General features: G+C 40.6%; 1 protein-coding gene across 1 annotated transcript; it reads right to left on the reverse strand.

Annotated features, from left to right (window-relative positions):
- Window positions 1–1,352: 1,352 nt before the first annotated feature.
- Window positions 1,353–12,904, reverse strand: YIPF5 (Yip1 domain family member 5). The gene is made up of 6 exons (XM_073355718.1): window positions 12,769–12,904; window positions 11,676–11,792; window positions 7,402–7,574; window positions 6,285–6,430; window positions 3,014–3,195; window positions 1,353–2,334 (listed from the first exon to the last, which is right to left on the reverse strand). Exons 2-6 carry the CDS (start codon window positions 11,780–11,782, stop codon window positions 2,172–2,174), a joined length of 771 nt encoding a protein of 256 aa, XP_073211819.1. The 5' UTR covers window positions 11,783–11,792; window positions 12,769–12,904; the 3' UTR covers window positions 1,353–2,171.
- Window positions 12,905–13,375: the final 471 nt, after the last annotated feature.

The raw sequence follows: 13,375 nt of genomic DNA on the forward strand, positions 1-13,375 counted from the left end.
TAGTACCCGATTGCTTTGTTAAATCTCCCTTTAAAATAAGACCTATTGCAAACACAGAACTTACCCACCGTTGTGTATTCAACAACTGAATTTAACAGAGGTTAAATGAAAGGTTCAAAAGTGCAGCCAGTTTCTCAAGAAGTTATTTCCAAGATGACTGCACTACCTTGGCACATGAGCATTAACTGAAAGCAAACTGTTGAAATGTAAACACTATTAGGGCAGAGAAGGAAAAGTGGAACAATCATTTAAATTAAAATAGATTACAGCTTTGCTTCTGTTAGATGGAGTAGTATTAATATCTCTCACCAGGGAATACATAAGTAACTTGGCCTTGATGTTTACACAGAGCAGTCCTTCTGGGAAGACCCTTTCCTATTCATTGTGTAAGACTAGTGAAAGAATACCAGAAAATATTTTAGTTACACAAGTTTTTACAACAGCTACTGAAAGCAGTGAACTGTAGTTTCCAGACATGCAAAGCTTAAGTTTTCAAATATACTATTTTTATAACCTCTCTCTACAATACTAAAAACCAGCTGAATGGTAAGTCTTTTTCCCTCTTTTAGTCCTATCAAAAAGTGTTTAAATCTACATGTATCTGATTTGCAATTTAACTCAAACTGTACAAGTAGATTACACTATCTGATAGTTACACTGGTACAAAACTAGAGTAACTACAATGCAGTCAACTGTTACTCCAGATTTACACCACCATAAGAGCAAAATCTCAGCCAAGAACTTGTATTTGGTAAGAGCTTTCACCATTTCACCAAGAAATATTTCCAAAACAGGGACAGAATTTGAATCTTTAAACCAGACTCTGCCCCTAGCAAGAAGAATTTCATAACCACAAGTGTGTAAAACAAAATTAGAATGGTTTCTTTCATGCATGTTTTAAAAAACAAAAACATGTATAAACTAACACTACCCATCTTCCCTTTCCTACTTATTTTTTTCCATGAAATTATGACAATGCTGAGTCTGAGAGTTGACTGCCACCAAAAACAAGTTTATGCTTTTACTGCAAGATTAAGCACAGTAAAAAACTAATTCAAATGTATCGAAAGAGTAACCAGAAGAAGGGAGAGTATTGCTGTTTTATTTAAGTGTTGTGGTTTATTCCAATGTGAAAGCTCCAATTTCATTTTAATAGCTGAAATTCTCTAATTCTGGTCATTCAAAACCATAAAGCAGAAAGAGGGTTAGAAAGTCAATTCCAGCACCATCTCAAAATTATTTAGGGGAAAATTTAATCAATATGCATCAAATGACCTTTACAATAACTACAATACTGACAACCATGACACTTTAATATGCTTTTCAAAATGGTGGGTTTTTTTTCCTGGAAGTAAATACTTCCCCCCCCGCAAAAAAAAAAAAAAAAAAAAAAAGAGAGAGAGAAAAAAAAAAGAAAAAAGTCTACCCTGGAGCCATTAATATGTGCATTATTAGAACAAGCTCCTGCAAGTAATCTTGGTAAACCCAAGAAGGTATAACCACTTAAACTGATGCTAACATCTAAACACATTCACATTTCAAGTCTCAAATTTATTTGTATACTTTTGACTAAAGGATTTGTTTTCAAATTAAACAATTTAAATTGCATATTGAATTCTGAAATACCAACACATTGTATAAATAACAGCTTAAAGAGTATTTGTTAAAATACAGAAAATATGCAATTGTCAACTTGCTTGAGAAACTCTTTGCAATAGAGGTGACAGGAATTGGGTTGGCCAAAGATTGTTTGGGTGTTTTTTGTTTTTTTTTTAAATAAAGACTGCAATGACTGTAGTTTCATTTACTTTTGCTGATTGAAAACCTACCAAATATAACTACAACCCCACTTCTCCTCCCACCCCCAACCCTCCCAAAAACCCCCAAAGTTACTTTTCTAAAGGCTGTAGAAATGGTAAAGAAACATTACATATTTAACTGTATAAGCATGAAAACTTAAAGCTATAGACACTGCAGGTCAATTCAAACAATATTCACGAGTCCTATAAAAGTGAACAAGACAGGTTTCCATTGCTCCATCAGACAATTCAAGAGTTAAGTTTGCATGATAGCAGCGACACAGCTGTGTGCTAGTCCAATTAAGTGTTCCAAGGGTTCTTTTTTCTCCTTTCAGTTTGGCCCACTGAAGTCCAGTAATCAGAATAGTCAGTTCAAAACACAGAAATAAGAGCAAAGACTCCATATAATAAAGCACAGGGATATGCTACTAGAAGCTGTTGTCCTTCCATTGCTAAGGCAGAAATGAAGATTTTGGAAGCAGAAAAACTGCACCATCCAATAATTCCAGCAGTGAGAATAATTCCCATCATTCCCCTGTAACATACAAGAAAAGAACAGTTTAAAAAGGTGTGTGTGTGTCTCTATCCTTAGAGGAATGCAGGAATTAGAATATTTTCTAGTAAGTTAAATATGCTTCAAAGGCTGATTGTTTTAAAACTTTATACTGAATTTTATCATTGAGGGTTTTTAAATAAAATGTACATGGAATTTCAGTAAATATAAAATTAGTATTTATTATTCAGTAAAGATTTTAGAATGACTAGTAAAAAAAGTACAAAAAGGTTTAGAACTGAGTAAACTCAAAACAAGGTGTTCTTTTGTACTTCTGTACAAGTAGCTTTCTGTGATGAGTAATGAAGTTAGTGATTTGTGCTGGGCATTTAACTTAGTTTTCCAGACTCAACATTAATTAAAATTTAATCTATATTTCTTAAATCATTTCAGTTTTCTATATCCTGATATACAACTTGTTTGAGTTGTTTGACAAATAAACATGTTTGAAGTATACTATAATTTGAATCTAAAAGTAATTTGTAATAACTGAAAATGGATAGTGAATAAGTGTTCATGCTGTATAAGCGTTCACTTCATTTGACAAATCCATTATTAATATAATATAAATTCCATCTAAGAGAACTTCCCCCCAATGGGAGAAAAATCCACAATATATGGAAGCAGGATTTTATTATAAATAGTTAGTATTGATACTTACTGCAAAGAAAATATAACTGCAAAACTGGAAAGCAGGATCATAGGAAGAAGACAGTATCCCAGGACACTAGCAACACAGCCAAACGAGACGCCCGTCATGCTCATTAAGTTCAGCAGGCAAAACATTCCTAAACATCCAATTGCACTAATTCCATACACATACCCAAACTGAATTTTACCAACCTAAAGATGAGAGGAGTAATACAAGTTAAACATGTTTTGTCTTAAAGTTGACTAAATACTGCATTTTACAAATAAGGAGAGTATAAAATTGTGGTAATCTTTGACCTAGGGATGAATCTGACGTTGGATTTAGGGATAAAGATGAAGAGGATTAAGAAAGGTATCCCACAAACAATCCAAACAGAGTACTTCTATACCGAAATGTCTAATAGGCATATTTACCATATCAGTTTTCAATTACAAAAGGTGGTGCATCTAACCAGCTGCAAACTTAGTGTGCTTATGTAACATGTAATTCTAGCTGAGCTACAAAAATCTTATCAACTTCGCTCGATTTACTCCATTATATTTGCATGTTGATCCTACTCTGAGGATTATCTGAATAGTTTTTTATCAGCACCTTTACTGCAGCAATGATCAAAGGCTAAATAAAAAATGTAAATTAGCGATGCACTGAAAAATGCTGCATGTGACATAACTCTTTCCATCTCTACCAATGATTCAGATGCTTGATTTTTGCCTTAAGGGGGTAAATTTTTTGTGTGAAGTGCCACGCAGAGTTATGGCATACCGTAAATTCATCATCATAAAATATTTCAAGTTTTTTGTTTCCCATCTAGAATTATTTTTGGTCTTGTAAAATAGTGTTAATACAATATTTAAAAATCTGATTCCATTTTATTTAGGTATGTATCCTCTCAGAGCACGACTTGGAGACCCAGCTTAAGAATGCATCCAATATGGACAGAGCTGCGTGACTGCATTAGATTGGCAGATAGGAAAATGTTTGAACTAGAGTGCTCGACGCACAGGGAAGTCATTCTTTAATTTTTAGACAGACCAAGAAAACTGTACCAAATGACTGAATGCTGTACAGATATAGGGAAATATCTGGGAAAAGCAGGCTGTGACACTCTGAATTCTGGACCCAAAAGCAGTGCTGTTCAGAAACAGGATCAGCCAAGTGACTGAAACCGCAATAAATTCAAGACATTCAATAAAACAGAATCCTGAGTTTTGTTAAGTGATTACCCACCATTGTAATATCCTCCAATACGCCAATTTCTCAGCTGTTTTCATTTCAGTGTATTTTCTATCGTCTTAACCATTTTCAGATTAGTTTTCAATTCACTCTCAAACTGGTAACACACACAAGTGGTTACTTTCTTCACTCTAAAGGGGGAGGGCTCTGAGTTACTACCGAGAATTCTTTCCCTGGTGGGTCTTGCCCACATGCTCAGGATCTAACTGATCGCTATATTTGGGGTTGGGAAGGAATTTTCCCCTAGGTCAGATTGGCAGAGATCCTGGGAGTCAATCTTATTCCAATTAAGTTTAATGGCAAAACACCTGTAGCAGTGGTCACCAACTGGTCAATTGCGATCGACTAGTCGATTCTAGAGAATCTCCCAGTCGAACACAATCTCCGGTGGTACAGCGGGCTGCCACTAAGGCCAGGCTCCCTGCCTGTCCCAGTGCCACACCACTCCTGGAAGCGGTCAGCGCAGCCCCGGGGGGGCGCAAGGGTCTTCCTCTGTGAGCTGCTCCTGCCTGCAAACACCGCCCCCAAAGCTCCCATTGGACAGGAATGGCGAGCTGTGGCCAACGGGAGCTGTGGGGGCGGTGCTTGCAGAGAGAGGCAGCACATGGAGCCACATGGCAACCCCCCCGCCCCAGGAGCTGCAGGGGCACATTGGCCCCTTCCGGAAACACATCGGGCTGGGGTAGGCAAGGAGCCTGCCCTAGCCTCACTGCGCTGCCGACTGGGAGCTGCCCAAGGTAAGTGCCGCCCCGTGGGAGGCCACACCCCAAACCTGAGCCCCCTCCTGGAGCCAGCATCCCAGCCCCCCTCCTGCACCCCAACTCCCTGCCCCAGCTCTGACCCACCTCCCAGAGCCAGCACCCTGCACCACAACACTCTGCCCCAGACCAGAGCCCCCTCCTACACCCCAACTCCCTCCCAGAGCCTGCATCCCTCACCCCCTCTTGCATCCCAACCCCCTGCCCCAGGCTCAGTCCGGAGCCCCCTCCCATACCGCAAACCCCTCAGCCCCAGCCCAGAGCCTGCACTCTGTCCTGAACCCCAACTCCAGCCCGGAGAGAGAGTGAGTGAGGGTGGGGGGAGAGCGAGAGATGGAGTGAGCCTGGCAGGGTTTTGGGGAAGGGGCAGGGTAGATCCTGAGTTGCCCTTAAGTTCAAAAAGTGATCTTGGATGTGAAAAGGCTGGAGACCACAGGCCTGTTCCCATCAAAGCCTATAGGTCAATCAGCAAATGTTAACAGTTTTGGCCATTGTTTTGCTGAACTAATGGTAAATCATGTTTAATAATGCTGACATCGTTGGTGGTGTCAACCTGTCTAATGTCAACCACATCAATATAATTTTAAAAAGTAATTGAATAATTGTGAATTTCCTTTATTAGTATTTTTTTTCTTAAAGACAATCAGCTAAAGGAAAACTACCAACAATAAACTAAGTATACTGAACAAAGAAATACTAGAATATCCCAAAGTAAAATTTCAGTGCATCAGAAACTCGCATGATAGAAACAGCTACTAAATGTATAAATGGAATATGTACCAAGAGCCAAAACTATGGATAAGGCAACCAAATTAAAACATTTTGTGCAAATAAAAATTAAATTCTATTGAACCTGTGTTTGACAGCAAACACCACATCTTGATTTTTTCCAGATTGAAGAAATTGAAGATTTAACTTTATAAAACCAAGGACAATGAGTCATCTGATCCTCCCCACCCCAAAAATTGTGACTATGGTCCTCAGTCTTCATGACAACAGAAGCCATATTCACAAAAGGAAGATATGCAAAGAAGCCACTACATAAAGAAACATGGCACATTACTTGAAGGGCCTGACCCAAAGCATGGTGAGAACAATGGAAAGACTTCCATCAAGGGGCTTTGAATCAGGCCCAAAATCATGTACTAATGAGCCACAAATCCTTGGTCAAGACCTGTTTTGTGACTTCCAGGCCATGGAGATTCTTATGAGACCCCCAAGAATAATTTAGATTTTCTCAATGTTTTTGGACTACGATACACATTAATATTTTGCAATCTGTATCTTACCAGCAATAATGTGGCTCCAAAGGCAAGACAGAAGACCATTGGTCCTGCCAAATCAGTTTCATTCATGATGCTGCCATCTGCTACTTTTAATGGGTGTAGAACTGTTAGTGTCTTCTGCCAGATGTGGTCGAAATTGATCCCTAATTCTACAGGTTACATGAAAAAAATTATGAAGATTTGTTTCCCTTTTTATTTCTCCTTTGCCCCCATTTTCCTGCCCCTTCACTTTCAAATCTGCTCCAGACTGAAGGCAAGACATGATGGTTATCAAGTACTATTCCTTAGATGACCAAAGAATGATAGACATTCCATTTCTTCTTTAGGCGGTTGAGCGCACTGTCTCCGTGGCACTCCATTTCTCAACTACTCAGGAATGAGGGACTGCTAGTCTCTAAGGCCCAGATTCTGCAATCAGAACTCCTTGGGATTGCTTCTAAGACAGGATTGATTCTAAGACTGACCCTCTGCATGGTACAGATTTGATTTACCAACACAAGGAATGGGACACTATCTATGTAGATTAGTAAACAAATTTTGCTTAGTACTTCCCTTGTCATTTAGTAACAGGAAAGGTAATTTGTCTTAAGCTCTCACTGAGAGTATAATGCATAGAGAAGGTGAAAAATCCTGCCATTAGTCCAAGTATTCTCAATATGTATCAATTCCAGCACTTTGTATTCTATGTAGGACATATCCTACACATTTATTACTCCTTTCCTCAAATTAGAATTTGGGTTCTAAACACCGAAGTCAGTTATTTATAATTAAAGAGGCACTATCAATTAAAAAAACTTAACCTTTTGTTGTTGCAAATAACAGCTTTTATAACAGACTGAGGAAAAAAATCTATGCTTTTATTCCCCCATTTGACATAATGTTGTGTACAGTCAATTTCCCATTTAATTTGTGTGGCCTTCAGAAACCAACAGGGGAGAGAAATAAGAGAATGTGACTAAAGTGAGAAATTGGCAGGGGAACTCAGAGGCAAGCATGACAGATGCAATTACTTCTAATTTTTTTTTTTTTTTTAGTTAACTAGAGAGTACATTCCTTACTTCTTAGGTTACTCCAAAGTTAGGGGCAGTTTTGGAGAGGACTAGTAAAGAACAAGTTATACCTTCTAGTAAGGGTGGCTCATCCTCAAAATTGCTTCCATAGAAAGACTGTGCTGTAGTTGGAGTGTATGTTTGCGTTGGCTGGTAGATCTGCCCTGTGTAAGGCTGCTGTTGCTGAATCATCTCTGGAGGGACAAATCCACTTTGCTGAGAGTAGTCATAGCCACTATATTGTCTGTGGAGAACAACATAATATTACTGGCAGGCACAGGTTTTTTTAAACCTTACCCAGTCACATAAGACACACTTCCTATAACAACTTAGTATACAAAATATAATCTTGTTTAGCTAATTTTTAAAGTGAAGTTAATTACTCCTCCCACCCTAAATATGTAGCTGTACAGATGCACTCACCCCAACGCACCACAAGGAGTAAAGTGTGACTTGAAAAGGTATATGGGTTTATGGACTCCTTATCTCAAGTTCTCTAATTTAAGTAATCAGGTCAAATCTTGCTTAGTTTGTAAGTTTTTCACCTTTTTACCATCAGATATCACATAATGATAAGAAAATTTAGAAGCCTCCAAGTAGTAGCATTTTCAGGTCAAAACCAATCCAAGCCCATTTAATTTGAAAATATGACAAGATTGGGCCTACAGAAGACTAGCAAAAGGTATCTGTCAATCCAAATATAGCCCCTTCAGTTGTATATCTCACTCCTATAATTTATCAAATGACAGCATGAATTTACACTCAGTATTAAATCGTATATTTAACAGAGCTCAATCTTGAAAGGAGATCCAAAGTCTTCATATTATTTAAGCTTCCCGTATGATATTTTCATAGAGTTGAAAGACAGCCTAGTCAAATTGACTATCTTCCCCCTTCCCATATATCAATTGTATCAGATACCACTCCTAGCATACATATGATGAGGATTATGACATTCAGAGCATAAGCACACATTATGACATCTACCATCATGACACATGCAGATGAAAGTAATATTTCACTTTCTAACTCAAATTTTCTCAAACTCTGGTCACAGAAGACTAGTTCTGTGTCAAGTTTGCACTTTTGAATACAAGCTGTTTGAATACAAGCAGCTTGCGCCCACACACTTCAAAACAAAATGATTTTAACACTTTACTATCTCACAGGTAGCCTGAAACTAGTACTGCAAAAATTCACCAGCAAAGGATCACTACTGTGACACCCAGAGGGGTACCTAATCACTTCTGAGAAACCTCCTCTTATAGATGTTACATAAAAATAAATGTATATCTAACAGATTGTTGTTCTTCAATAGGTCTCTTTTCTCTACTCATTATGTAAATGTAAGTACATTGTATAATTTAATGCTAATAAGTTCTTTCTGCACATCAACGAAAGAAACTGCCAAGACTGTACAGAGACATTTAAGAAAAAATGAATAATTTCATTACAAGGTTCTGTAATTTCCCTATCTCCATCTGCTCAAAACCCACGCCCAGAAGGGACCTTCACAATCAAATCTCCTTTTCCACCCCTATGGGAGGAAAACTCAGACACCTCTGCAGCACTCTGATCCTCTGGACCCTCCTGAGGAAGCACTAACACATTTACTACTCTTCCCTTCCCCTTTCTAAGCCGACATGCCTTCTCACATAGATGAACACAATTTGTTGGGGGAAGAGTCAATACGGCTTTGTGTACAGGGAAATCACGTCTCACCAATCTATTAGAATTTTTTAAAGGGTGTCAACAAACATGTGAACAAGGGTGATCCAGTGGATATAGTGCACTTGGACTTTCAGAAAGCCTTTGACAAGGTTCCCTCACCAAAGGCTCTTGAGCAAAGTAAGCATTCATGGGATAAGAGGGAAGGTCCTCTCAAGGATCAGTAACTGGTTAAAAAACAGAGGGTAGGAATAAATTTTCATTTTTCAGAACGGAGAGTGGTAAATAGGACTATCCCCCAGGGATCTGTATTGGGAACAGTGCTGTTTAACATATTCAAAAATAATTTGGAAAAAGGGGTAAACAGTGAGGTGGCGTAATTTACAGATTATACAAAATTATTCAAAATAGTTAAATCCAAAACAGATTACGAAGATTTACAAAGGGATCTCACAAAACTGGATAACTGGACAACAAAATGACAGATGAAATTCACTGCTGACAAATGCACATTGGAAAACATAATTCCAACTATATATACAAAATAATGGGATTTAAATTAGCTGTTAGCACTCAAAAAAAAAAATCTTGGCATCATTATTGCTACTTCATACAATCATAGAACTGTAGAACTAAAAGGGACCTTGAGAGGTCTTCTAGTCCAGTCCTCTGCACTTCACAGCAGGACTGCATACTTTATCTAGACCATACCTGACAAGTGTTCTTAAAAATCTCCAGTGACAAATTCTACAACCTCCCTAGGCACTTTTTCCAGTGCTTAACTACCTTGACATTTAGGAAGTATTTCCTGATGTCCAGCCTAAACTGCCCTTTGCTGCAGTTTAAGCCCATTGCTTCTTGTCCTATCCTCAGAGGTTAAGGAGAACAATTTTTCTCCCTCCTCCTTTTAACCTTTTATGTACTTGAAAACTGTTATGTCCCCCTTCAGTCTCTTCTTCTCCAGACTAAACAAACCCAGTTTTTTCAGTTTTCCTTCATGGGTCATGTTTTCTAGACCTTTAATAATTTTTGTTGCTCTTCTCTGGACCTTCTCCAGTTTGTCCACATCTTTTCTGAAATGTGGCACCCAGAACTGGACACAATACTCCACTTGAAGCCTAATCAGTGAGGAGTAGAGTGGAAGAATTACTTCTCGTGTCTTGCTTACAACACTCCTGCTAATACATCCCAGAATGACGTTTGCTTTTTTTGCAACAGTGTTACACTGTTGTATCCTATTTAGCTTGTGATCCATTATGATTTCCAGATCCATTTCTGCAATACTCCTTCACAGGCAGTCATTTCCCATTTTGCATGTGTGCAACTGATTGTTCCTTCCTAGGTGGAGTACTTTGCATTTGTCCTTATTGAATTTCATCCTATTTACTTCAGACTATTTGTCCAGATCATTTTGAATTGTAATCCTAACCTCCAAAGCACCTGCAACCCTTCCCATCTTGGTACAGTATCATCTGCAAACTTTATAAGTGTATTCTCTATGTCATTATATAAATCATAGATGAAGATATTGAACAGACCCAGACCTGATCCCTGCAGGATCCCACTTGATAAGCCCTTCCAGCTTGACTGTGAACCACTAATGAATTCTCTCTGGGAATGGTGTTCCAACCAGTTCTGCAGCCACCTTATAGTAGCTCCATCTAGGTTATATTTCCCTAGTTTGTTTATGAGAAGGTCATGCAAGACCGTATGAAAACCTTTACTCAAGTTAAGGAATACCTCATCTACCATTCCCCCCCCCCCCCCATTCTCTGAAAACATCTGCTCAGTGTGCAGTGGCTGTCAAAAAAGGCTAACAGAATGTTAGGAACCATTTGGAAAGAGAGTAATAAGACAAAATATCATAATGCCACTATATAAATCATGGTACAGCCATATCTTAAATACTGTGTGCAGCTCTGATCACCCTATCTCAAAAAAACGTATATTAGAATTGGAAAAGGTGCAGAAAAGGGTAACAAAAATGATTAAGGGTATGGAACAGCTTCCATATGAGAGGAGATTAAGGAGATGGGGACTTTTCAACTTGGAAAAAAGATGACTAAGGGCGGATATGATAGAGGTCTATACATTCATGAATGGTGTGAAGAAAGTGAATAAGGAAGTATTATTTACTCCTACACAGCACAAGAACCAGGGGGTCACCCAATGTAATTAATAGGCAGCAAGTTTAAAATAAAAGAAAGTTTTTCTTCATACAACGCACAGTCAATCTGTAGAACTTGTTGCCAGGGGATGCTGTGAAGGTCAAAACTATAACTGAGTTCAAAAAAGAATTAGATAAGTTCATGTAGGATAGGTACATCAATGGGTATTAGCCAAGATGGTTAGGGACACAACCCCATTCTCCAGGTGTCCCTAGCTTCTGACTTCCAGAAACTGGGAGTAGATGGCAGGGGATGGATTACTCGTAATTGCTATTCTGTTCATTCCTGCCGAAGCAGTGGGCATTGGTCACTGTCAGAAGACAGGTTACTGGGCTAGATGGACCACTGGTCTAACGCAGTATGGCCATTCTTATCTGGAGCGGTTTTGTTTGTGTGTGTGTGTGTGTGTGTGTGTGTGTGTAAGTGTTAGACATATAAAGAAATGCAATCATAGACACGATAAACTAATACTATACAAGTTAAAGAATGGAAAAAAATGTACAAATTACTTATTGTATGGTTCTCCGCTTCCACTGTAATCATAGGAGTGTGCCTGGTCATCAATGCTATAACTTGTTTGGTAGAAATCTGTATTGAAATTGTCAAACCCAGACATTGCAAATTATCTGTAAAATAAGAACATTAAAGCTTGTATGAGTCACAAAGGGTTACTCTGGCCTCTGGCTATCATACAACTGTAATAAATTGTTGATGTGGTTAGGGACAAATATTTGCTAGAAAGAAGGCAAACTCAAGAATACTATGAAAATGATTGTAATACCCCAATAAATCTGTTAGTCTTTGCAGTGCCACCAGACTCCTCCTTGTTTTTGTGGATACTGACGGCTACCCCTCTAATACACATGATACTTTAGAAGATTGTGTAATGCATCCGATGAAGTGAGCTGTAGCTGTAGCTGAGCCACTTATGCTCAAATAAACTGGTTAGTCTCTAAGGTGCCACGGACTCCTTTTCTTTTTGCGGATACAGACTAACACGGCTGCTCCTCTGAAACCTGTGATCTGTGTGTGTGTAAATGTATAACATTTTACAGTGCCATAAGAGCTCAAAACATGTAGATTATAATGGATATAGGAGGAGTGTTTCTTTCCACAGTCACTAATACATAAGTTAAACGTGCCACCGGTAACGATTAATAGTTACAACGGGGATGATTTAACAAGCGGGCCAAGCAACAACAGGCGCCGTACAGCCAAGAAGCGACACCACAAACCTCGCTGCGTTTTCAACATTACAAGCACGAGGCGCAGCTTTAAGTAACAACAACATCATCATGTGTGTGGCTCCCAGCGCCCGTTCGCGGCCCTGACGCCCCAATCCGCACGCCCGGAGCCGGGGCCCACCCGCAATTCCTGCCAGGGCCTCGCAGTAGTAACCCGGAGCCAATCAGCTTACGCCTCTGTGGCTCAGCTTTCCCCTCTGGAAAGAGGGGACCCCGACCCAACCTCCCGCTGGGGGGCAGCCGCTTGGAGCCCCGGGACGGGGCGGGTCGAGGCCCGGGGAGGAGCGGGGCAGCGCCAGGGAGGCTGGGGAAAGGGCTCCCCGTTAGGGGAGCGGCCGCTACCTTTCCGCAAACTCACCTGGCAACCCCTCCTCGCAGCGCTGAGAGAACCCCCCCGGCTGCCAGCCCTCACCCTCCTCCGCTGCGACGTGTCACGAAACAAACGAACCACTTCCGGCTCAAGCGGGACACGGGGCATGCGCAGCGGCGGTTCCGGCCGTCCTCGAGACCTCCGAGTGACTGAGCACGCGCCGTAACGTCCCTCGGGTGGCGCCGGTTGCGCGTGCGCCGTGGAGCGTGTCTGGCGCCGTGGGGGTTACGGGGCGGGGGTTGAGCGGAGGGCCTGCGTGATGGGACAAGGGAAGGCGGGTAGGAGAAGAGGGGTGGGTGGGGGAGGCGCTGGCTGCCCTTAGGTGTATTTTGGTTGGAAACCACGAAATTTCGGCAAGGAGTGGGGGAGGGGCGGAGGCTGCCCAGGGAGCTCGGGTGAGGGAGGGGGTTGGGGTTCCTGCCCGGCTCCAGTTGGTCAATTCACACACCGCCTCTCCCTCTCTTTGGCGGGAAGGCTCAAGGCACCGTCTGGGTCCCCCTCCTGTCGTCCCTGGAGTGCTTGGGGTGCACGCTCACCTCACGCTGTTCTCCGCAGCACCTCGATTCCCCTTCTTGCACGCAGGTTTCTAGCTGTG

Source organism: Lepidochelys kempii, chromosome 8, assembly GCF_965140285.1.
Source record: "Lepidochelys kempii isolate rLepKem1 chromosome 8, rLepKem1.hap1, whole genome shotgun sequence".
NCBI classification, from domain to species: Eukaryota; Metazoa; Chordata; order Testudines; family Cheloniidae; genus Lepidochelys; species Lepidochelys kempii.